We start from the raw sequence: 26,598 nt of genomic DNA, 5'->3' as shown, positions 1-26,598 counted from the left end.
TGGGCCGGTCCCAGACTGTAGGCGTTCCCATAGGAACGCCTCCGTCTGGGCAGCCACGCCCCCGGCACGCACACCAAAGGGGGCATGCTGTCAATCACCATTGACAGCACGCCCCCTGTGGTGCGAGACCCATAACGACGGCCTGGCCGTTGTTATTCGGGTCTCGCGCATGCACACGACGGAGCAGCCTCCATCATGCGCATGTGCACTAGGGCAACATCGACCCGCTTGCGAGCGCTCAGTGCTCACGAGAAGGTCTGAATCAGGCCCACTGTCCCCATAGTGGTGTATGGGGATAGCGGGCCATTCCAGGAGAGAAAGGTAAGCAGGAGATATCTGTAATATCTTCTACGTTACCTCTATGATGAATGAGCCGAAAACTTAATTTCTACAAAAGCAGGTGAAAATGTTCATTTTCACCTGCTTTTGTAGAAATTAAGTGATGATGAATAGACCCCTAAAGCTCCTGTGATGAATCTTCTCTACTTCCTATAGCTTCTAATGCTTCCCTCCTGGGCTTATTTTGGCTTTGTTACTCACCCTCTCATCTTCATCTCTGTCTCTATGTCCTAGAGTGGATTTCTCTCTCTCTGTACTTTATGCGCTCTGTGCATTAAGACTTTTATTCTGTGCAGCCTCGGGATACAGATCTCACAGTGTGAGCTGGTGCGTGTCTGCTGGGATTTAGAACAGCCAGATGATTCTCACTACTCCCTGTATATTGCTTTGGCCCTAGGACACAGAACAGTGCAGCCCCTGACTCTGATGCTACTTTGCTTCTTCTTCCTAGAAATGTAGTGACTGGAGGACACTGGTACAGATTGATAAACATGGCAAAATACACAGGGACAGTGTAACAATATAATATACTAGTGTAATACACATAGGGGTAAGACAAGGCTACCTGTTATGGCATGGTGGGAGAAGGCCTCGACATAAGTGAGATAGTTGTGTGGACAATGTTTCTTCAGCCATTTGCACACATCTTGCTGGGTCCACAGGACTACAGGTTTAGTGAGGCAGCTGAAGGATGGGCTGGTGTGATAAATACCGTATTGATCACTAGGTCTGACCTGCATTGGGGACAAAGCTGGAATTACTCACTGCAAAGGAACAACACCAGGTATGCATAGGTAATGTGTGGGTCTCTAGCTGCAAGTCGCAGGCATGCTAGATTGCTAGTTCCACCTGAAGAGCCACAGATTGATTGTCTGCAGACAACACCTACCCCATTCTAACCACTGCAGCATTATCTGCTTTTAATGCACCTTTATTTTCAACCACTCTGTAAAAATACATGAGAGTATAGTATAGCACTAACTTGATTGGGACCCATTACATGCAAAGTAGTATGCTATATAGCGCTGCCTGTTTCCTGACACAGGTCTACAAAGGGGATGCAGTTCATTTACTGTCATCCGGAATGCCGGACGTCGGAATCCCGACGCTGGAAGCCCGACTCTGTACTAAAGATAGGCGTCTAAATACAGACGCCTATCTTTAGAAGGATGCCGAATCCCGATGCCCAGGGACTGTTAGCTGTTAGCCGAGGGGGTGGGTTAGTTTTAGGCACCCTCGGGGGGACTTAGGGTTAGGCACCCCCTGGGGAGGGTTAGGTTTAGGCTAGGGGAAGAGGGGGTTTAGAGTTAGGCGCCACTGGGGGGAGGTTAGGGTTAGACACTCTCCTGGGAGGGTTAGGATTAGGGTGCGGGAAGGGGGGTTGGGTTAGGCACCACTGGGGTGAGGTTAGGGTTCAGTACTCCCCTGGGAGGGTTAGGATTAGGGTGCGGGAAGGGGAGGTTAGGGTTAGGCACCACTGGGGGGAGGTTAGGGTTAGGCACCACTAACGGAGGGTTAGGGTACTTACCAGCCCCAGTTGGGATCCTGACGGTTCGGGCTTCCAGCATCTGTATTTTGTCCGCCGGCAATACATCCGGCGGCATTACATACAAATTCCTAGCAAAGAACACATCACTGCACAAGAGTAGTAATACTGCACTGCTCTATACCCAGTACCTTGATATTCAATCCTCTGCCGCACTACACATTTATAAATCATCTCCCATATATCCCTGCTTCTCTATACACCCAGATCTCCAAGGTGAACAGAACTACACCTCGATAACTTTTCAACCCCTGCTCTGTACCCTAATCTTTTATTCTTTGCACATGAAGGCATATCAGTAAATAATTTACATAATATTAAACAATAAAAATAATATTCTCCACCGCATTGCAAATTCATAAATCATCTCTTACACAGTTACACATTAAGAAGTCATCTTTGGCACAGCACTGCAGATTAATACATATTCTGTATAGTAATAATATTGCGCAGCAGTGTACCTTGATAAATCACCTCATGCACAGTACTGTACGTAATTTTCTGCACAGCACTGCATTCTTCTAAGAAAACGGTTTCCCAACACACTAATATATAATCTCCTGTGCAGCACCATACACCAATATATCATCTCCTGTACATCAAAACACACTAATATATCATCTCCTGTACAACACCATACACCAATATATCATCTCCTGTACAGCACCATACACTAATATACAATATCATCTCCTGACCAGCACCATACACCAATATATAATCTCCTGTACAGCCCCATACACTAATATATCATCTCCTGTACAACACCATACACCAATATATCATCTCCTGTACAGCACCATACACCAATATTTCATCTCCTGTACAGCACCATACACTAATATATCATCTCCTGTACAGCACCATACACTAATATATCGTCTCCTGTACAGCACCATACACTAATATATCATCTCCTGTACAGCACCATACACCAATATTTCATCTCCTGTACAGCACCACACACTAATATATCATCTCCTGTACAGCACCACACACTAATATATCATCTCCTGTACAGCCCCATACACCAATATATCATCTCCTGTACAGCACCATACTCTGTAGATTGGAGTACCACGGACGTCTTTGCCACGCTGGGGCCTCCAGTACCAGAGTGCCTCCGTTCTGCTTGAACTTGCGCAGGACCCAAAGCAGAAGGGATATCGGAGGAAACAGATATGCCAACTGAAACGTCCATCACACCGACAGAGCGTCCACCAGACTGACGCCGTCGTCCCTTGTCCTTGACCTGTACATGGGTAAATTGTAATTGTGACGAGAGGCCATCAAGTCCACCTCAGGCTGTCCCCACTTGTCCACGAGTAGTTGGAATACCTCTGGATGAAGCGACCATTCCCCTGGATGCACGTCGTAACGGCTGAGGAAGTCTGCCTCCCAATTGAGGATTCCGGGAATGAAGACTGCCGAGATCGCTGGAAGGTGGCACTCCGCCCAAGTTAGGATGTGAGACACTTCTGCCATCGCAGCCCGGCTGCGAGTTCCTCCCTGGTGATTGATGTACGCCACCGTGGTGGCGTTGTCTGGCTGCACTTGCACTGCCCTTCCGTGAAGAGCGGTGCCGGCCGACTGCAGAGCCCTGTACACGGCTCTTAGTTCCAGAACATTGATGGGGAGAGCCGCTTCCTCCGCTGTCCAACAACCCTGAAGTGACAAGGAGCCTGTCACTGCCCCCCCAACCCCGAAGACTGGCATCTGTCGTGAGCAGAACCCAGTCCAGGATCCAAAAGGGGCGACCCTCTAGGAGGTGAGCTGTTTGACGCCACCAATTCAGGGACTGTCGTACATCCGGAGATAGCACCAGCGTCTGGGACCGGATCCGGCGAGGCAACCCGTTCCAGTTTGCTAGAATCAGCCTCTGCAGAGGCCTGGAGTGAAACTGGGCAAATTCCACCATGTCGAATGCCGACACCATGGACCCCAGCACTCTCATTGCCGAGTGTACCGAAAGACTGGCACAATCCAGGCAACTGCGTATCCGCAACAGTAGGGAAGATACCTTTTCTGGAGTTAGAAAGATCCGCTGCTGACTAGAGTCTAGGAGGGCCCCCAGATGGACCATCTGCTGAGATAGGATCAGGGATGACTTCCTCCAATTTATTAACCACCTGTGCGTCTGCAGACAAGCCACCGTCAGTTGGAGATGTTGCAGCAGAACCTCCGGAGAGCTTGCCAGCAATAGGAGGTCGTCCAGATACGGTAACAACCGTACCCCCTGGTTCCGAAGGTGGGCAGCCATAACTGCCATCACCTTGGTGAACACCGTCAGCGCTGTGGAGAGCCCAAAAGGCAGGGCCCGGAACTGGTAGTGATGGTGCAACAGAGCGAGCCGCAGATACCTCTGATGTGACGTTGCTATCGGCACATTGAGGTAAGCGTCCTGGATATCCAGGGAGACCATGTAATCCCCTGGTTCCATAGCCAGAATTATGGAACGCAAGGTTTCCATTCTGAACTTGGGAATCCTGAGAAACCTGTTCAGAGACTTTAAATTTAGAATGGGTAGATGGGAGCCATTGGGTTTCTGTACCGGAAACAGCGTAGAATAGTACCCCATCCCACGCTGAGATTGTGGAACAGGTACAATGACCCCTGCAGTCAGCAAGCAGTCTATAGCTTCCCTGATCAGCATAGCCTTGGCTATGTCCTGAGAAGGACTCGTGCAGAAAAACTGGTGAGGCGGTCTGCGCCGAAAAGACAGGGCGCACCCCTGGGAGACCACTTCTCGCACCCAGGCATCGGTGGTGGTATTGAACCAGCTCTGGGTGAATTGAAGAAGTCGGCCTCCAACTCTGGGATCCCCCAGAGGGAGGCCCGTCCTATCAGGCGGAAGGCTTATCTTCCTGTTTGGAAGAGGGACGCCTGGCACTCCAAGCTTGTTTCTTGGACTTGGAGGCAGACTTAACTGCTGCTTGCCTCGGGAAAGACTGACCTCTTGCCTTACTCTGAACCCGAAAGGGCCGAAAAGCCGAACTCCGGACCTTGGCAGATACTGCAGCTGAAGGAAGGAAGGCCGACTTGGACTTAGCCAGTCTATCCACGATCCTATCCAAGTCTGGACCAAAAAGTAATTCCCCATTAAAAGGTAAGGCCTCCAGGCCCTTCTTTGAATCAGCGTCCGCTCTCCAGGACCTCAGCCATAAGGAGCGGCGGGCATGCACAGCCGCAGCCGACACCCTAGAGGTTAGCAGACTAGCGTCCAAGGAAGCTTCTCCAATATAAGAAGCCGCATCTCTCATCTGTCCTAGTAATGCCCTCTGGACTTCCTGAGTATCCTCAGGAAAAGTGTCCTCTGAGGCATTGGCCCAACCCTCAATGGCCTTAGCCACCCAGGAAATGGCCATGGACAGGCGAGCAATTGCTCCTGAGAGGGAATAAATAGACTTAAGGCAAGCCTCAACCTTTCTGTCCCTGGGATCCTTTAACGAGGAAACTGACGGTATTGGCAGCGTAGCACTCATAATAAGGCGTGTTACGTGGGAATCCACCACCGGTGGAGCTTCCCACTTCCTACAATGCGCCTCCGGGAATGGATAATTGGAAGCCAACCTCTTTTGAGGCACAAATCTCTTACTGGGTGTCTGCCAAGCCATCGCCATATGATCCGTTAAATGATCAGACAGGGGGAACACCGCCGAAGTCACCTTAGTCTTTTTAAAACTAGGGAATTTCGACTTAGGAGCAGGTGCCTCATCCTCTTTTAGGAGAATGGCACGCACCACCCTAACCAGAGCTCGTACATTAATAGACGACCGAGATTCCACCTCCTGAGCCGAGGTGTACGAATCGGAGTCGTCCTGGACCTCACCCTCATCTGAGGACCCCTCAGTGTCCAAAATCTGCGCCGCATGCAACTTATGTGCACGCTTAGACGCCCCTGCAGACCTGTCATTCTGCAGCATCGACTGAAAAGTCGAAGATGCAGCCGCCAGACTCTGGACTGAAGAGAGCACGTCCACCCATGGTGGAGGAGCTGCCACATTGGCCTGGAAAGGCACCACAGACTGTTGCGTAGCAGGAGTGGCCTGAAAATAGATAGGCAATCCTGAATAAGGGTCCACAGTCTGTGACCCAGAGGAACTCTGCAATAATTGCGGGGTACCCTGGGAATGGGAAATGGTAGGCTGGGACAGAGTCCTCGTAGGGACAGCAGACGGAGCCGCAAGGCGGTCCGCCAGAGACACCAGCACCTGTGAAAACATAGCCCATGGTGGCTCCTGTGTCATAGGGCGTCTGGATTGACCAGGAGTCACCTGACACCGCTCACAAAGGCCATCCAGAGATGCCTCTTCCCTATGTAATCCCGCAGAGCAGCGCCTGCAGGACAATAACACTGGAGTCCCGGAGTGCTCAACTTCACCCTCAGACATGACCAAATATAATGTACAGACAAAATATATATGGCAATAGAGGAAAAAAGAATTGCACTTCCCTGTGTGCTGAACAACAGTCCTGAATATGGCACTGTGTAGCACACAACTGTATGTGACAGACCTCACAAATACTTGATTTATATATGTGAGGTTAGTAGAAAAGCCCCTCCTCCACACCTGTAGGGCTAAGGAAGAAGGAAAGAGATAGATATAAGCTGACAGTAATAAGAGAAAAATACAGACAGCAGCACTAGCAAAAGTCACATACCATGCAGGAAGAAATACTTACTGCACCTTTACACTACACTCAACCGCCCAGATTCAGTGTCTGGGAGGGCTATAGTGCTGTGTACGCTGTCCTAACAGGGGAGAGGTACACAGGGGGACCGGTCCGTGTGCTCCCTGAGGGATCTGCGCTGCCACATGTAGAAAAAAAAAATGGCCGGCAGAGACCTCAGAGGAGGAGTGGCCGAGTGAACTGCAGCTCAGGGACGCTAGACATGCAGGCTGAAAAGCGCGCTGAGCTCAGGGGAGGAGCCGCTGAACAGGGAAGGCTTCCTCCCCTGGCTGGCCATTAACCCCAGGGATGCTGGCTTCCCGCTTGCCGGTTATCCCTGGTGGTCTAGTGGTCCTACGGGTTATGGGGGGGGGGGGGCCCGCCGCCACTGCCAGCAGCCTCCGTTCTGTCCCCCAGGCCCGGAGGCTAAAGGACTTCATTTTAAGGCATTCCACGCGCCGCCGCTAGCCAGCGACGTGCGGCTTACCTGAATCCCCGGCGACTCCGGCAGCAGTCCCGGGAGGTAGACAGAGTCCGGCTAGTACGGACTCTGGCCTCCCGCCGCGATCCCCAGATCAGTACTGGCGCCAGTCGGGGATCAGAGTGGCAGCGTGGGCGTCTGTACAGACAGCCCTTCGCTGCCATCTGTAGTAAAAAGAGAAAATAAAATAAATAAAATCTATTAGAAAATAAAAAGCTTCCGGGGGCTGCTCCTGCAGCCACCCTGCGCGGTGACCGACTCCGGCCGGGCACCAACTTACACTGAGGTGCCTGTGGCTCGGTGGCGGGGTATAGAGGAGGACCCAAGTGCATCCTGGGAGCTAAAAGCTTAACTGTGTGGTGCCCATGGATCCTGATCCAGCTATATCCCCAAGGTCAACCCTGTGGACACCCTATGGACCCTGAAGTAGAAATTATATTTTCGGAGCTTGAGTGCGGGAGCATTTGCCATCTTCAGATGGCGAATGCTCCTCCTGGGTCGCAAAGAGGGATCCTTTCAGATCCCTCCACCCTTGTCCGACTCCTTCCGCCAGACGTCGGGGCTCTTGTGCGCATGCGTGACCTGAAAAGATTCACTGCTCCGAAAAGGAGCAGTGAAGCCGCTCGCTGGGACAGCTGATTTTGCATCAGCTGTCACCATGCCGGAGCAATGATGAATTGCTCCGGAATCCGTGACGAGTTAGAATGTTAATTAAAGGGGTCCGATAATTAAAATCATGAATAGGCCCCATAATCTCCTGTACAGCACCATACACTAATATATAATCTCCTTTACAGCACCAACACTAATATATAATCTCCTGTACAGCACAATACACTAATATATCATCTCCTTTACAGCACCATACACTAATATATAGGGCCAGATGAAATAGGGTGTGAGTGATCAGGCAAAAACCAACTTGCACCTTCTCGCGTTTTTTGAAGGTACAAGCTGATGCCGAGATTCGCAAATGTAATAGCCTGCAAACTTTTGAGTTCGAGGCTACTACACTATGCAAATGTACGCGAGAATTTCCTATGTAAACTCACACCTTTTAATGCGACTAGCATCAAAAGGTGCGAGTTATACAGAACCCGTCACAGATCAGTGAGTGCCGTGAAGGCTTCTGTGTGTTAAAAAAAGAAGTTACACTAACATTATTTTAAAAAAATACGTGCCCCCAATAAAGGGCTTCCCCTCTCCAGGGCACCCGAAGAGGACGTGATCTATGCAAGGTATTGGTGAATATTTTTTTTTGGTTACAAGTGTTGTAGATTTCTAATTGGACAAGTGGACATGAATGGCTTCAGGAATATTAGGTGAGTATATGAGATAGTGAGTGTGAATGTATGTGTTAATAAAATTGTACTATCATGGTGTGTGTGGTACTGTGTTTATTTTAATATTTCTTTTGCAGGTGAACTACAAGTACCAGCGTGCCTGCAATGCCCTGCATGCAGGTTCTCCAAGTACCAGCATGCGGGGGAGATTTGCTGGGACCTGCAGTTCACATGCAAAAGACAATATTATCTCATCTTTTTTTTACACCACACTACATTATCAACCCGGCACCCAACGCACAGGGGTGCCAGGGATAGCCTGGGCTATCAGCCAGGCCTGGAGTGCCCTGGAGAGGGGGAGCCCTTTATTGGGAGGTCCCCACCTTCTCAGGGATCTCTAGCCTGGACTGACTAGCGGTCAGAGGTAATGCTTTGGCTGGGGAACACGGCGAGAGGGTACTCATTTTGTCCCCTGTATTTCCACAACCAGGACGGGCTCTGCAAAGCACTGTGCTGGTTCCTAAAATACAGGGGGCCCCTACGCATTTTTCCTCCTGTATTTTAAGAAGCAGGAACGGCTGTACAGAGCCCACGGCTGGTTATGCTTCTGGAGAAAGGAAGGGGGGGGGGCATATCATTTTTTGTTTTTATTAAACTGATTTGTTAAACCACACATAAACATGCACGTATCTCATGGATATGAGCATGTTTCTATGTTTGTCCGACCTGCTCGGGCTAGACTCGAGATTTTTGGTATGGTTTTGTGTACGTTGCGTTAAAAAAACACCCTATTACATATGCGTTCGCTATTGTTTCTATGGAAAAACATCTGGATGCGATGTTATCTTTGCGATTTTAGTAGCGGCTGAAAACTTGCGATTTGAAAGGTACCCGCACCCTATTACATTTGAGAGTTTTGCAAAACGTGCGATTTTACAACAAAAATAAAATTTTTGCCAAAATCGTACCCTATTACATCTGGCCCATAGTATTCATTCTACTACCCTGCACCTGTCACAACCCCTGCAGTTCCTCTTTCCTGCCTGGGGTGCCGCTCTCTGCTCTGGTGCTTCTAACACACTCAGCTAATGCAACAAACTGCTGAGATACAGACGTGAGTGTGCTAGATGCACCAGAGCAGAGAGCGACATCCCAGAGGAACTGCACAGAATGCAGAGTGCAGGGTGCTAGAATGAAGACTAAATAGATATCATCTCCTGTACAGCATTGAGAACTCACAAATCATCTCCTGTACAGCATCACACCATAAATCGCCTCCTTTACAGCATCGCACACTAATATGTCATCTCCTGTATATAAATGCACACTCATAAATCATCTCCTGTACAGCATTGTGCACTCACAAATCATCTCCTGTACAGCATTGTGCACTCACAAATCATCTCCTGTACAGCATTGTGCACTCACAAATCATCTCCTGTACAGCACTATACACTAATATATCATCTGCTGTACAGCACCACACAAACATCTCCTGTAAATCACCACTCAATAATATATCATCTCCTGTACAGCACGATACACTAATATATCATCTCCTGTACAGCCCCATACACTAATATATCATCTCCTGTACAGCACCACACAGTAATATATCATCTCCTGTACAGCCCCATACACTAATATATAATCTCCTATACAGCCTCATACACTAATATATCATCTCCTGTACAACACCAGACACTAATATATCATATCACCTCCTGTACAGCCCCATACACTAATATATCATCTCCTGTACAGCCCCATACACTAATATATCATCTCCTGTACAGCACCACACACTAATATATAATCTCCTGTACAGCTCCATACACTAATATATAATCTCCTGTACATCCCCAAACACTAATATATCATCTCCTGTACAGCCCCATACACTAATATATCATCTCCTGTACAACACCAGACACTAATATATCATCTCCTGTACAACACCAGACACTAATATATCATCTCCTGTACAGCACCATACACTAATATATCATCTCCTGTACAGCACCACACATTAATATACCATCTCCTGTACAGCACCACACACTAATATAACATCTCCTGTACAGCCCCATACACTAATATATCATCTCCTGTACAACACCAGACACTAATATATCATCTCCTGTACAACACCAGACACTAATATATCATCTCCTGTACAGCCCCATACACTAATATATCATCTCCTGTACAGCACCACACACTAATATATCATCTCCTGTACAGCCCCATACACTAATATATCATCTCCTATACAGCCTCATACACTAATATATCATCTCCTGTACAACACCAGACACTAATATATCATATCACCTCCTGTACAGCCCCATACACTAATATATCATCTCCTGTACAGCACCACACACTAATATATAATCTCCTGTACAGCTCCATACACTAATATATAATCTCCTGTACATCCCCATACACTAATATATCATCTCCTGTACAGCCCCATACACTAATTTATCATCTCCTGTACAACACCAGACACTAATATATCATCTCCTGTACAACACCAGACACTAATATATCATCTCCTGTACAGCACCATACACTAATATATCATCTCCTGTACAGCACCACACACTAATATATCATCTCCTGTACAGCACCACACACTAATATATCATCTCCTGTACAGCCCCATACACTAATATATCATCTCCTGTACAACACCAGACACTAATATATCATCTCCTGTACAACACCAGACACTAATATATCATCTCCTGTACAGCCCCATACACTAATATATCATCTCCTGTACAGCCCCATACACTAATATATCATCTCCTGTACAACACCAGACACTAATATATCATCTCTTGTACAGCACCACACACTAATATATCATCTCCTGTACAACACCAGACACTAATATATCAACTCCTGTACAGCCCCATACACTAATATATCATCTCCTGTACAGCACCACACACTAATATATCATCTCCTGTACAGCACCATACACTAATATATCATGTCCTCTACAGCCCGATACACTAATATATCATCCCCTGTACAGCACCACACACTAATATATCATCTCCTGTACAGCACCACACACTAATATATCATCTCCTGTACAGCCCCATACACTAATATATCATTAGCGTTAGGTTTTGAGGGGGGAGGTTAGGGTTAGGCACCCCTAGGGGGGAGGGTTAGGGTCAGGCACCACTGGGGGGGGTTAAGTTTAAGCACTAAGGGGGGAGGGTTAGGTTTAGGCACGAAGGAGGGGGAGGGTTAGGGTGCGAGGTGGGGAGGGTTAGGGTTAGGCTACCAGAAGGGAGGGTTATTGGGGGAGGGTAAGTACACTTACTTGACCCCTGTCGGGATACCAACCATCGGGATTCCGCTGTCGGTATTCTGACAGGAGGCATCCCGACAGCTGGCATATTATACCGATTCCCTCCTGTACAGCACTGAGTTCTCATAAATCATCTCCTGCATAGCATTGCCCACTAATATGTTATCTCCTGTATAGAATTGCACATTTATAAGTCATCTCTAGTACAGCACAATACATTAATATATCATCTCCAGTACAACACCATACACTAATATATCATCTCCTGTACAGCACCACACACTAATATATACTCTCCTGTACAGCATCACTAATATATCATCTCCTATACAGAATTACATAAAATTATCTCCTGCACAGCACCATACACTAATATATCAGCTCCTGTATAGAATTGCACACTAATAAATCATCTCCTGTATAGCATCACACCAGTCACCGACGCAGAGGTCAATGGCTGGAGAGGCACTGGCTAGTATCAGAGCCAGAGTTACACACACATATGAACCAGAAGCAGGTACCTTACTTTCACCACTCAACTGGCAGGTTGCATAATGACATAGGGCCAGATTAAAAGATGGAGGCAAATGCAATTGTAGCTGCTATCTCTCACGGATCGCAATTGCTAAAATAAGCACTCTGTCCAGTGCTTCAAGACTCCAGTTTATCCCTTGTAAACTATGGTTAAAATATAGGGTCTCATTCAGACCTGCTCGCATGCACAGCGGCCGCACTGCGCATGCGCAAGCCCCGGAAGCGAGAGAGAAATTCTCTAGCTCCGTGACTCACTACAAAAGGGGCAGCTGTCGATGTTGAACGACAACTCGCCCTGTTTTGTAGGCATGCCGGGGGGTGGCTTCACAAACTGAGGCGTTCCCAAGCGAACGCTTGCCGTTTGTGGGCGTCCCCACTGACATCACCAGTGATGTCAATGGGAGAGCTTCCGGCTCTATTAGGGGCTTGCGGCAGACGAGACCCTACCACAAGGGTCTCGTTGCAAGCCCCGATGGTCGCGACCATCATCCTGGCCGCTCGTTAAGGCTGTGGGTGGTAACCCACAGCCTAGCGAGCGGCCAGGAGGCCGGATCATTTTTAAGATGCGGCCGCCCTCATTCAGAGCGAGCGCTCGCATTTTGCGAGCAGCTCTGAATGAGGTCCATAATACAGTATCACTGGTTATGCTCCTCACTAGTGAAACTAAAATGAGTTTTAAACCTTTTAAAGATTATCGTCCCTTAGCAAAAGAATTAGGTTGTGGGACCTGTTACTTTAAAATGGCTTGTTTTAGAGGTAGTTATTTACTAAAGACAATACAGGGCAGAATAACTTGTCTGAGCTGAAACCCTGTCCCCAGCAAAGTCTTAGAGAATAGCAAACCACAGTATGAGCCTATCATGAGGTTTATACTCCTTTTTTTCTTGCCTGGCAGTGTCTAATATGAGGACTATAGTAAATGCACTAAGGCTGAGCTGTTGGGCACTTTGAATACCTTTGGGTGATCAGAACCAAAGTCCTTCTGCTCAACGGGAGGTTTCTGTCCTCCCGGAGCACGCCTTAGGATGCCTGCGTTACGGATTGACAGGTGTACCGCCCCAGCGGTCCAGACCGATGGAGAGCAGGCTGCTCTATCCAAAATTCCAATTCTCAGCTCCAGTGAGCACTTGCGCTGAGCTTGTGGGCAAGTGCTGGCATGTAGCTGATTGTAATGGCAGCAGCACAGTGCGCGGTTGGAAGTGCGCTGTTAGAACTTTCTCAATAGGTCACCTGATGCTGCCATTTTCTAACACTGTGGTCACCTCACCACTCACAACGGTTGTTTCATCAGAGGTGATGTGGGAAGCCCCCCTCATTAAGGCAAATGTGATCGCTGCCTACCCTGGTGCTTTTTTCATGGCAGTAGTATTATTGACCGTGGCGCCGCACTCCAGGCAGTTTCTTATCTATTAGAGGGGAGGTTGAGTTCGTTGCTGCCTCACCTCTTGTGCCTCAAATGATTAGAGAAATACAAAGAAGACATTTGTAACACAGATCAGTGGAAAAATCTGTATGACAGGTGAGGCTCTGCCTCCACTAACTGCACGTCATGCTCATAAATCATCTCCAGTACGGTTTGTTTGCATATTCATAAATCATCTCCTATACAGCGAGCCACTCTCATAAATCATCTCCTGTACATCAGCGTGACACTGTCATAAATCATCTCCAGTACAGCATCACAAAGTCATAAATCATCTACTGAACAACATCGCTCACTCATAAATCATCTCCTGTCTAGTACTCTGCTGTATAGAACTGCACTCTCATAAATCATCTCCTGTACAGTATCACACACCCATGAATCATCTGCTGTATAGAACTGCAATCTCATAAATCATCTCCTGTACAGTATCTCATACTCATAAATCATCTCCTGGTTAGAACTGCACTTTCATAAATCATTTCCTGTACAGTATCGCATATTCATAAATCATCTCCTGTACAGTGACGCACTCTGTAATTCATCTCCTGGACAGCACTGCACATTCATAAATCATCTCTAGTACAGCATCACAAAGTAATAAATCATCTACTGAACAACAACACGCACTCATAAATCATCTCCTGTACAGTATTCCATACTCATAAATCATCTCCTGTATAGAATTGCACGCTAATAACTCATCTCCTGTACAGTATTGCACACTCATAAATCATCTCCTGTACAGTATCGCACACTCATAAATGATCTCCTGTATAGAATTGCACTTTCATATATCATCTCCTGTACAGTATCACACACTCATAAATCATCTCCTGTACAGAATTGCACTTTCATAAATCATCTCCTGTACAGTATCAAACACTCATAAATCATCTCCTGTACAGTATCAAACACTCATAAATCATCTCCTCTACAGTATCACACACTCATGAAGCATCTCCTATATAGAATTGCACTTTCATAAATCATCTCCTGTACAGTATCGCACACTCATGAATCATCTCCTCTACAGTATCACACACTCATGAAGCCTCTCCTATATAGAATTGCACTTTCATAAATCATCTCCTGTACAGTATCGCACACTCATAAATCATCTCCTGTACAGTATCGCACACTCATAAATCATCTCCTGTACAGTATCGCACACTCATAAATGATCTCCTGTATAGAATTGCACTTTCATATATCATCTCATGTACAGTATCACACACTCATAAATCATCTCCTGTACAGAATTGCACTTTCATAAATCATCTCCTGTACAGTATCAAACACTCATAAATCATCTCCTGTACAGTATCAAACACTCATAAATCATCTCCTCTACAGTATCACACACTCATGAAGCATCTCCTATATAGAATTGCACTTTCATAAATCATCTCCTGTACAGTATCGCACACTCATGAATCATCTCCTCTACAGTATCACACACTCATGAAGCCTCTCCTATATAGAATTGCACTTTCATAAATCATCTCCTGTACAGTATCGCACACTCATGAATAATCTCCTGTAGAGAAATGCACTCTCATGAATCATCTGCTGTATAGAAGTGCACTCTCATAAATCATCTCCTGTACAGTATCTCACACTCATAAATCATCTCCTGTACAGTGACGCACTCTGTAATTAATCTCCTGGACAGCACTGCACATTCATAAATCATCTCCAGTACAGCATCACAAAGTAATAAATCATCTACTGAACAACAACACGCACTCATAAATCATCTCCTGTACAGTATTGCATACTAATAAATCATCTCCTGTATAGAATTGCACTCTCATAAATCACTGACTGTACAACATTGTCCGCTCATAAATCATCTCCTAAACAGCATTTCAAACTCACATATCATCTCCTGTACTGAACTCAAAACTTACAGTAGACCATCTCTCCTGCATCGCATTGCACACTCTTGTGCGTACACGGGACGATCATTAGCGATAACGATATAGCTTAACGATATCCCTGTGTGCTGGATGATCGATATTGATCATCCAGCACACCTCCAACCCACCAACGACGGCCCAGTGACCCGCATCCCTATGTAACCTGGACGAAATCGTCCAGGTTGGCCTGCATGCACGGCTGATGGACGATATCGTTATCGTCCATACGTGCCCATGCATCGCAGGTCGTTGGTGGGTTGGAAGGTACCAAAAAATTAACGATATGATCGTGCATTTTTATTGTACCATGTTAAATTGTAACCAGCTATGTACTACACACTCACAGATTATCTCCTAAACCATGAAAAATCATCTTTTGCACAGCACTAACACTCATGAATCATATCATGCACACACTATATACATTAATAAATCTTCTCCTGCACAACACTTCACATTGATAATTCATCTCCTGTACCGCACCATGCCTCACACATCACTGCACAGTCATAGATAATGTTCACACAGAAATGCACATTGATAATGTATGTGCTCTACTGTTCTGCAGGTTGAAAGCCCATCTCTCATTATTACCTTGGAAGTCTCTTCCAACATTACACTTATATATGCCCACTTGCTGAGTTCATTCATGTGACAGCACTACATCTCGATTCATGCACCACAATGTCAGGCCCTTTATGTCTATCGTCTGTGCTTGGTCATTTCTGTGTGGGTATGTAGATCACTGTAATGATACTCTCAATGTCCAAGGAGGTCACACATGAGTTGTCCAGCAAGAAACTCCCCCCTTCCCCTACCCCACTCCTGCGGAATAGCCGCCTCCTGACCCGTTGTGTGCCGCTCCGTATTTTATTCTCTAACACTGTGGCCTGAGATCGGGGTGGTATTATCAAGTACACATAAGCATTATTATAACTTTTTAATATATTACTAATGTAAACTGTGGCATTGTACAAAACATATTCCACTGTTTTCCAGACATCTGTTTTGTAAAACCAACATTAAATATTAATATAAAAAAAATATTTTATTGCAAATATCTATTATTACTATGATTAAAACAGAAGTACTCCTATTGCTAGCATCTAATGAAGATGATGAATTATACTGTCTCACCTTGAATCTCAACTCTGTCAATCAGTAACTGATTTAGCTGTTACCTTCTTCAAGCTGCCATATTAATGTAAAAGTCAGTCACCAATCGCAAGCAACTGACATTGATGTTTGTATCTATGTGCTTTGTCCTAACTAATTCTGATAACTATTCCGCAGGGGAACATTTTGAAAAGATCATGCCAAAAGTGAGTGTGTGTGTGTGTGGGGGCTTATATTGTAATACATTGCAGGCTTTTCTTTCATGCTTATGTAGAAAGATTAACTATGTGATATTGCAAAATGGACACAGGAACTATATTCAATTTGGCTCACATAAATATTTATACGATGAAATAAAACTATCAGGACAAAGTCAGTGAAGAGTTATTACCTGTGATACGTCTGTTCCAGGCTGTTTGAGAAGTTTGATAACCCTGCCTCCAGTTGCTCTGTGACCCCGCCCATCGTGCCAGGTCAGGCTGTTGCCAATCTCGCGGCGAAAGCGATGATTCAGGTTCTCAGCAGAAACGGTGTGCTCCAGGAGGTTTCGGCAAAGTCTGTAGTGAGTGGCAGCTATCAAATAAAATAATCCAGTTACATTATAAGTGTGACATAACTATATGCATAGGCACAGCCCACCAGCTTTTACTGACCGATAAATAGGGAATATATATACCAATTGGTCCACCTAAATTGCCCATGATACTTATTAATTCTATAGACACATGTTCACACGGGATGGGGATGGGATTCTGGTGCTCGGGATCCCGGCGTTCAGAATCCAGACGCCGGCATCCCAAAAGGGTTAGCATACCGACACTTGTTGGTCGGTATGCTAACCCTCCCCCTCTCCTTACCCTACCCCTCCCCTAAACCTAACCATCCCCCCACAGTGCCTTAACCTAACCCTCCCTCTAGTGCCTAACCCTCCCCCAACCCCACTACTTACCTTCGGTATCCCAGCGGTCGGGATGCTGACGCCAGGATTCTGACCGGCGTCGGGATTTCGGCACTGGTAATGTAAGTGCCAGCTTCCCGACCGCCAGGATGCAGAACATATCCCGTATTAATTAGTGTTTAAAAATGTTTTAATAATATGAACGGATTGATTATTTTCTGATGTGGGTACCGTTTATATAGCCATAAAATAATAAATTCTTCCCCCGTCAATAAAATACATATTTAAATACCAATTAAAAATTAATTAATATTGCCCCTTTAATATAATTATAGAATTATATTGCACCCTTAATAAAATAAACAATAATTTTTCCACTAATATTTAATAAAATAGTGACCCTCATAAGAGAATTATCAATGTAACAGTTTTTGGCTCATTTTGGTTTTTTATTGGTTTTACAGTTATACCCCTTTCACACTGAAAATGAAAATCCCGGGTAATTAACGTTTACCTGGTAATTTGCTGAACAACCCGGGATTTTTCCCTGTGTGAAAAGGTCATCACGGGACTAAGGACCTCATTCAGACCTGCTCGCTCGATGCGCATGCGAATTCGGGAAGGCAGGCGATTGCACGGCAAGGCATTAGCACGCCCACTATGTCTTGGCGTGCGATCGCTTTGTATATGCAGACGCCCACCAGCCAGTCTAAAGACGCCCACTTGCGCACGTCATCTCCAGGAAGTGCATGCAACCATCGGTACCATCGAGTACAATCGGATGCATAAGCAGAGCTTATATTGCTGCCTCATAATTATGCACACCTCTGAAACGGCGTTAAGATGCTCAGGCACGCCTGCGTTCGCACCTCCACTCCCCTGTTTCTAGCGGCCAGCCCGTAACCACCCACAAACGGCTTCTCCTGTCACTCATTCTGCCGGGCTGTCTATGCGCAGCGTGCGTACGGTTCCTGATCGCTCGGACTGGTTCGCGCATGTGCACTGCGATGCGTACGCACGCGCAGAATGCAAAAATTGTCTGGCTGCGTGCGAACGCATCCTAGCGGGTTCTGAATCAGGTCCTAAATTCCCAGGTCTCCGACCCTGGTTTTTTGCAGGGTTGTAGACACAGGGAAAATCCCGGCTTGTTTAGCAAATTACCGGGTAAAAGTGAATTACCCGGGATTTTCATTTTCCTGTGTGAAAGGGGTATCAGACAGAAAATGGCAAAAAACCTGGCATGCAAAATGGCAGGTAAAAGCTGGGTTTTTTGCCATTTTCTATCTGAAAGTGGTATTACATTGGTTTTATGGCGGTTTGGTGAAAATCCCATTATAAAACCCCCCCAAAAAACAGACAATAAACGGATGCACATCTATGGTTGTTTACAAAACCCCATATACTGTAAACTTATGAATAGTAAATACAGTGGTTTGGTGCTTCAATTTCCTAGTGATAAGCATGGGTTTCAAACCCCCTGAACAAAACAAGGCTTTGTAAATGTATTCCTAAATCTTCTTGCAGACCTTCATGCAATTAAAGCTATACTTACCTACTTTTGAAAAAGCATTTCAAGGAGACAGTGAAAGCAACAGGAATGCACATGGAGCTGAAAAGGGTGTGTACTGCCCCTTCTGAGAGGCGTGTCATAACATTTACCTATATACAATTGTAGATGAACCACAAAGCAGATACACAGTTTAGCCAGGGTTGCCTACCCTCCCGATTCGGCTGAGTGCCTCCCGATAAACGGGTGCAGCTCCCTGCCCCCCAGAAGGGCAGGCAAGCCTCCCGACTGGGAGGGGGGGGGGTGATTTACGCCATTGTGTTGCGGGGTGGGGCCAAAATGGTGCGAACGCGTGGCCCCACCCCTGCAAATGACATCTGCCCGGGCGGCCACATACCCTTTTGCCAGCCACGCCCCCTGCCCTGCCGATCTGGCTGCTCCCTCCCAGAAGGAGCAGCCAGATAGTCGGCAAGTATAAGTTTAACACATACACACTATGGGGCCTATTTATCATTGTATATTTGCGGCTAAATCTCTGAAAACACCTGTTTTTCGAGGGTTAACTGCAAATATTACGTTTGTGTAGCCTATGGGCGGCAGAAGTGGTTAGGTGAAAGAAAAGAAAATGGAGGAGGTGGTGAGCAGCGTGTGCTCATCTCCCCCTCTGTCCAGAAGAAGGCGAGTAGGCAATTATGAAGAAGTAGAATGTTGCTTTATTTGCTCATGCCACATTGCGAATTGTTGTAATAGTCGTATAACTTTCTTCTTATATATAGAGAAGTTGTGTTATAACAAACATAGAAAAGAGAATAGTAAAATATAAAAATACATGGCAATATCAAGATGGAAATGTATTTTATATGATGTTTTTTCTACAGCCATTAAGGAGAGGGGCTTATTGATTTTCTACAGTTAAGGCAGGACTTTATTGTTATATTTAGGGGGGAAACATGTAAATGGAATGGTATCTGGACTATAGATAGACAGTTAAAAGGTCGACAATATCTAGATAGACACCAGATGTTAGACAGACAATAGGTCGACAGGGACAAAAGGTCGACACGCTAAAGGTCGACGTGGAAGAAGGCAGATATATCCGATACCAGCTGCGATCCCTCCATTCCCGCCAGCAGCCCCCTCCCCCATGCTGCCAAATTTACCAACTTCCGGAATGCAATGCACTTTGGAGATTGGCCACCGCATCTAACGCCATCAGAAGGTGCCATTAGCCGCTGTGGACTATGAGCTACTCATCGCATTATTAGCTGTCGGAACCCTCCCCGGCAATGGCGGTTACGCATGTGCAGTAAGCGGGAATGCGTATGCGCAGTAGCCCCGACAGCACTCTGGGCACATCGCAGGGATGGGCTCCTTTAGGCCAAGGAATCTGAACATCTTGAGAGCAGATTGATACGAATATAAGTTATATTAGAGGTGAAGCCCTTTACATATTTATAAGTGTCAGCAGCCTAAGGCTTCAGTCACATGGACGTGTTTAGGTGCGCCCTGTTCAAGGCACAGTGAATGTTACCAAAAATGGATGATGGACAATAAAAGCAGTATGTACTCCTTTTCCTGTCCCTGGTCCATCATCCATTATCTTACAATGTCCACATCCATGCACTGTCAGTTTTAGTACAGGAACCATTTAATTAAATGTAAGAATCAGCACACCTTGGAGGGGCTAAAGGCCTGCATGTTTGATGCTGAAGGGCTTGCTGCCTATGTGCTGAGTATTTCAGGGCTGTCCATCTGTAATGCCATGAAAGAATCTGCTCATCTGGACAAGCCCTACTTGTGTACAGATCATTGACCATCAAACAATCTCCTGGCTTATCAGCCTCAGCAAACAATCAGTTGCAGAATACACACACAGTGAAGGATTATAGAAGATTGTGCAGCTATAGAAAATATGTTTTGTTTCTCTGTGTATTCTATTTCCTCAATGCTGTTTTCATAGTAATGCAAACTCTTTAAGTGAGCTACAGGGGGATGGGAAGGTGCGAAAAAGGATAATCCAATTAACATTTTTATGCAAAAGATTGTTAGCGTTATAAGCGATTTTCATGGTAAAAGCAGCTATAAAAGTTCTGAAAATATCAGTGTATTATATGTAGTGACACATTTTCTAGCAATAAGATATCATCAAACTTGTTTTTAGGGCTTATTTATTAACATTTTCTTTGTGTGCAATATTTGTATTGAATCTCAACAACCAATTTTCTATTAGCTTTTATCCTTTAGTGCCCGTTATTCAACATGCGGCACTTCAGATGCTGCGGTACTACACATCCCAGCATGCCCTGCCATGGTTTTGCTGTTAGGGCATACTGTGGTAGATGTATTAACTCTCGATATAGGGCAGAAGTAGTATCAGCGCACGTAATGTGCGCTGATAACGCTTCTCCCCCATGTATTATTGAGGCATAGCGCCCCCGTCATTATCAGCCCTGCTATCTATGAGATAGCAGCGCCGATATGGAGGGCAATGTGTGAACGGTCAATTGCAATGACAATCGACTGTCGTTGCCCTATCACCACAGCAGGGAGAGCAATGTCCCTGCGGCGGTGGCTGTCGGACCTGGGGGCTGCACGTGGGATCTCGCTATGCTTCAGAGATCCTGCGCATGCCCAGTGGAGCCGGCCGGGAGGTGAGACACAGCTCAACAGCAATAGGCTGATGCGCTCTGTACTCCGGTAGATGTTAATACATCTCATCGGTAGTGCTTCCCGCTTCGCCTTGGTAAAGAGGCGAAACAGGAAGAATTATAGCGGCACAATCTGTGCCGCTATAATACATTTACCCCACTTTGTAGTTTCACAGCAGCTGGAGGGCCGCATGTTGAATAGAATTATTCTAGTGCAAATGTCTGATTGGTTGCTAAGGTGTTGTACGAATTTTGCACCTAAATGTAATATTAGCAAATGTGCCATTTTATTTCTTGTTGGCATACGATATCAGTGGGCTACAAAGCTGTCTACACACATTCCCATGCTATCTGAGAAGTAAACCTACCAACTTGAAAATTATTTCCGCCAAGTGAATGCCATGAATAAATAAATGCCAAAAAAAGAAAACGTTACATTAGAAACATACGTGAAAATTTATGCCAAAAATACCACTCCCCTGCCTCAAAAAATTATAAAGTAATGCAAAAAATAATACTACTTACATATGGAAGAACCAGAGGGCAATCACCAAATATTCAAAAGAGAATATTTTATTGAAGAGTCACATACCACCATACAGCATAGGGATAGGGTCAGATCTGACATTTTGGTCCAACATAATAGACCTTTCTTAAAATAGAAATGCAATCTTCCCAGCTGGAGATTCAAAAGCGTACTCATATTAAAGGTGGACCGCGGATATATACAATCAACAACTTGTATGAGCTGAATCCAATCATGTACGCTCATACCTGTGTTCTGGAAGCCAGAGGCTGAGCCGCCAATAACCCCACAGATATCACAAAGCCTGAACCCAGGCTACAGAGTCGTAATTAGACTTTTTGGTGCCCTGTGCTAGAATGAGCATTGCTGCCCCTCCCCCCTTTTTGAAATAGGGAGATAACACACCCGAAAAAGGGCCATGGCCTCATGGGGAAGGGCAAGGAAAGAGATAGGGGAGGCCAGGAGATGCTGGGGATAAAATAAGAGAAAGCTACAAGTGAGAATGATAATAAACAAAAAATTGACAAGCCCAAACAGCGCCCCCTGTCCTGGGGTGCCCTGTGCCATGGCACTGGTCGCTCTACCCTAGTTACGGCCCTGCCAGGCTACACAAATGATACGAGTGCCATACACAGGAGATTGTCCGAATTTAGCACAATACTAAAAGGTTGTGCTGCCTGCTGAATTCTTACTGGCCGGTCAATATGGAATGATTTTTTTATTTTAAACTCTGCATTCTCTGTTCAGCATTGAAAACAGTGATTACTATTTTAAGCTAGATTTTAACTGTTTTGCACATACTGAGCAAAATACATTATTTTATCTAAAATACCATATTGTATCTAATCTACAAATAATGTAGAGACAAATCAAAATCCAGTACAATCATATAAATCTTTATAAATGTACTTTGCAGATTTCTGCATGTCCACAAAATGATCACATCCACATGTATAGTTTAAAGTCACTTTGAAACCACCGCTAAACCTTATGCACAGAATATTCATTTAGTAGTGTTTTCTAGTAGGCCAGACTGAAAGTGTTGTGTATACCTCTCAACTTTTAAAATTGGGGAGTCGAGGCAAATGGTGCATGCATATAAATAGAGGGCATTGTCATACATGGATGTGGATTGAAAGATCTACAGTAAAAAGGTAGACAATGTCTACATAGACACCAGATGTTAGACAGTCAATAGGTCGACAGGGACAAAAGTCGACTCACTAAATGTCGACATGTAAGAAGATCGACGAGTACAAATGGTCGACAGAGTCAAAACAAAAATGGTGGACACATGTTTTTTTTATTTCTAACCCTATTCTTCACCCTAACTCTAACCCTCCCTTTGGTGCCTAACCCTAACCTTCGGAGTAGGTTCCTGACCCTAACCGTCCCTTCTAGTGCCTAACCCTCCGGTAACTGTCTAACCCTAACCCTCCCTCCTGGTGTCTAACCCAAACCATCGGGGTAAGTGCCTAACCCTAACACTCCGGTAAGTGACTAACCCTAACAAAAAAATAATAATACATGTGTCGGCCTTTAGTGTGTCGACCTTTTGTCCCTGTCCACCTATTGACTGTCTAACATCTGGTGCCTGTCTAGACATTGACTACCATTTTACTGTTGATCTTTAAACCAGATCCCGTCATACATCACAGTGGGCATGGTCATATATCACAGTGAGCATGGTCATATATCACAGTGGGCATGGTCATATATCACAGCGGGCATGGTCATATATCACAGTGAGCATGGTCATATATCACAGTGGGCATTGTCATATATCACAGCGGGCATGGTCATATATCATAGTGGGCATGGTCATATATCACAGCGGGCATGGTCATATATTACAGTGGGAATGGTCACGCATCACGGAGACTGGATTGAACTGCACCCCTCCCTTCCCCTCTGCTACAACCACTTTTTGAATTCTGCGCACCATAGCAGAGCAGCAATGAATGGGATATATCTACCAAAATTGTAGCCCAATTTGGCTAAAGCTGTCCAGATCGAAACAGCAAAACAGAGACCTCAGATTGGGACTGTCCTGTCTAATTTGGAACATTGGGGAGATATTGGTATGTGTGGTGGATCTAAGACAACTAACCTAAATCATGCTAAATATGGTCATTAAAAGTAATTTACTAGCTTCAATATATGTGGACACACAGTACATATAATTTTGCAAAAATTCACCTATATGACTGTTGTGCACATACCTAACTGCAGACAGACTTTATGCTTTTAAGAAATGCTTTTGTGCAGATGGTATGCACCAGCATTTGGCGGGAATATTGATTATAGGTAGTACCAGTAAAAATGTCATTTCAATGACTAACCCACGATCATAATAGGATGAAAAAAAAACACTTTCAGTTAGGATATGGCTTATATAGGTATAAAGTGTAGGATTTGGTCAGATTTAATACTACGGCATTAGCTCAAGGTTGTATTTCGAGTTTGGTCACATGTGACATTGTACCACTACACTATACATCTTTTTTCCAGACCTTATTTATTTATTTATTTCCAGTTATTTATATAGCTCACACATATTCCACAGCGCTTTACAAAGAATATTTAATAGATGGGCAGCTGTTTATGGCCCAAACACTTATGTGACCAATTAGTACAATTATTTATAGCTCATTGGCAATCAGAATCACAACGTGTATGGCCACCTTCAAGTTGGGCTTCCTGTCCTAATTAGGAAAAGGATCATGGCCTTGGGTTGAAATTAATAATATAAATGTATTATAAAATGACCAAATCATTACCCAACTATGAATCTGTTCATATTTAATTTGATATCTTTACACGCTGAGCATAATACGTGCCTACTGCAATACCAGCAATCACTCCTGTACTTGAATATACCAATGTTAGTTTTGAAGGACGATTAGTGGTACAGATGCATTTAGTACAATAAAAGTAAGTATTACTGTAACTGTATGTGAGCAATGAATATGAGAAATGTTGCCTCAGGCCTTTCAAACTATTACCGAACTAGCTCATACAAAATAAAGTAAGATCTGGAGAGATTTTCTTCTCATTTAGGTCTTCTGAGGTCATTATACTGATGGTAGGCGTGTGTGATGGCATTGCATGAGGTCACTATAGTAGGCGTGTGTGATGGCATTGCATGAGGTCACTACATTGCTAGCTGGCAAGTGTGAGGTCATTTCACCAGGCCAAAATAGAAGCACAGTAAACATGTTAGAAAATGATCCAGCGGTTAGGAATTGGTGATCAGTGCACTCAATGTGGGCTCTTTATGGTTATCTTCCCATACACACATAAAGAATCCCTTATCACTGATGTGCTGTCCATTTTACCCAACACCGCTCCATGAACATATCATATGTACAGTGTATACACACATGTATCCTTTCACGTCACACACACGTACTGTCACTACCTCATTGCACACATATCCCTCACTGCATACAGGTACCATCCCTTATGAATATACAGATGCATTACCCAATCAGTCTGTAAGATATATTACTCCACACACTCACCCTCCATGCTGACCCTTTCCGAGCTGTAGTCCCCACTCCCGCTAGGCTCCCTCTCACCGATCCGAGCTCGAAGGTCAGTGAACATCGGGCGTCCGGGTCAGAGACAGCAGCAGCAGCACAAGGCTCCGGTGCTGCCTCCCTCTTCCAGCAGCACACACAGAGGACAGACTAGGGGAGGAAGGAGGGAGGGAGCACTCACACAGCTCTGTGCAGTACGGGTCACTCCGGCTGATGCTGAAATACTCCTTCTTCCCATAGATACTCAGCAGCGCCTGGGTGAGATGTTCTGTCTGCAGGAATTGTTCTGCATCTGGGTGAAATGCTCTGTAGAGCGTAGTTTAGAGGGGGATACTCTACATGCTCAGCATCACTTCTGTCACATGCTTCTTTGGTACTTTGTTGTTGTTTTGTCATCCTTTGTGGGAGATGTTTTTGTCAAGACATGTTTTGTGTGTGTGGGTGACATGTTTATGCCACTGAAATGTTTTCTTGACGTGATGTCAGTGTTGTCTGTTTGTGATATGGATTCTGTTGACGAGATGAGCTGTCCTTTCATACAATGTGCTGCTATCTGTTTGTCAGATGTGCTGTCTCCTGACAAGTGTCATGCTTTCTGATGAGACGTGCTGTTCCGTGACATGATGATGTCCTGTCTCTTGATGATGAACGTTGTCTCTGCCCTCTGGATGAGACATGGAGTATATTGGTGAGATGTGCTGTATGTGTGTAGTGTATGGGTGAAATTACCTGTCTCTAAGGGTTATGTTTATTAATATTCAGTGGTAACTAAAAAATCTGTTTAAACTAATTGCTTATCGAAGTGATAGAGATTTTAGTTGCGCTGCA

The 26,598-nt window shown here is 45.2% G+C and overlaps 1 protein-coding gene across 1 annotated transcript in view; it reads right to left on the bottom strand.

Moving 5' to 3' along the window:
* Positions 1–26,339, bottom strand: part of SAMD10 (sterile alpha motif domain containing 10) — a 39,595-nt gene extending 13,256 nt beyond the window's left edge. Inside the window, exons 1-3 of the mRNA XM_088467015.1 lie at positions 25,753–26,339; positions 17,041–17,222; positions 905–1,073 (exon numbers count right to left, since the gene is read on the bottom strand). Coding sequence (XP_088323141.1) covers positions 905–1,073; positions 17,041–17,222; positions 25,753–25,837 — 436 coding nt within the window. The 5' untranslated portion in view covers positions 25,838–26,339. The remainder of the gene's footprint in view (positions 1–904; positions 1,074–17,040; positions 17,223–25,752) is intronic.
* Between the last annotated feature and the right edge of the window lie 259 nt (positions 26,340–26,598).

The sequence above is a fragment of the Taudactylus pleione genome, unplaced genomic scaffold (genome assembly GCF_031769625.1).
Source record: "Taudactylus pleione unplaced genomic scaffold, aTauple2 ptg000069l, whole genome shotgun sequence".
Taxonomy (NCBI): Eukaryota; Metazoa; Chordata; class Amphibia; order Anura; family Myobatrachidae; genus Taudactylus; species Taudactylus pleione.
Note: the sequence above shows the minus strand (reverse complement) of the source record. Positions and strands in the feature narration are given on the sequence as shown.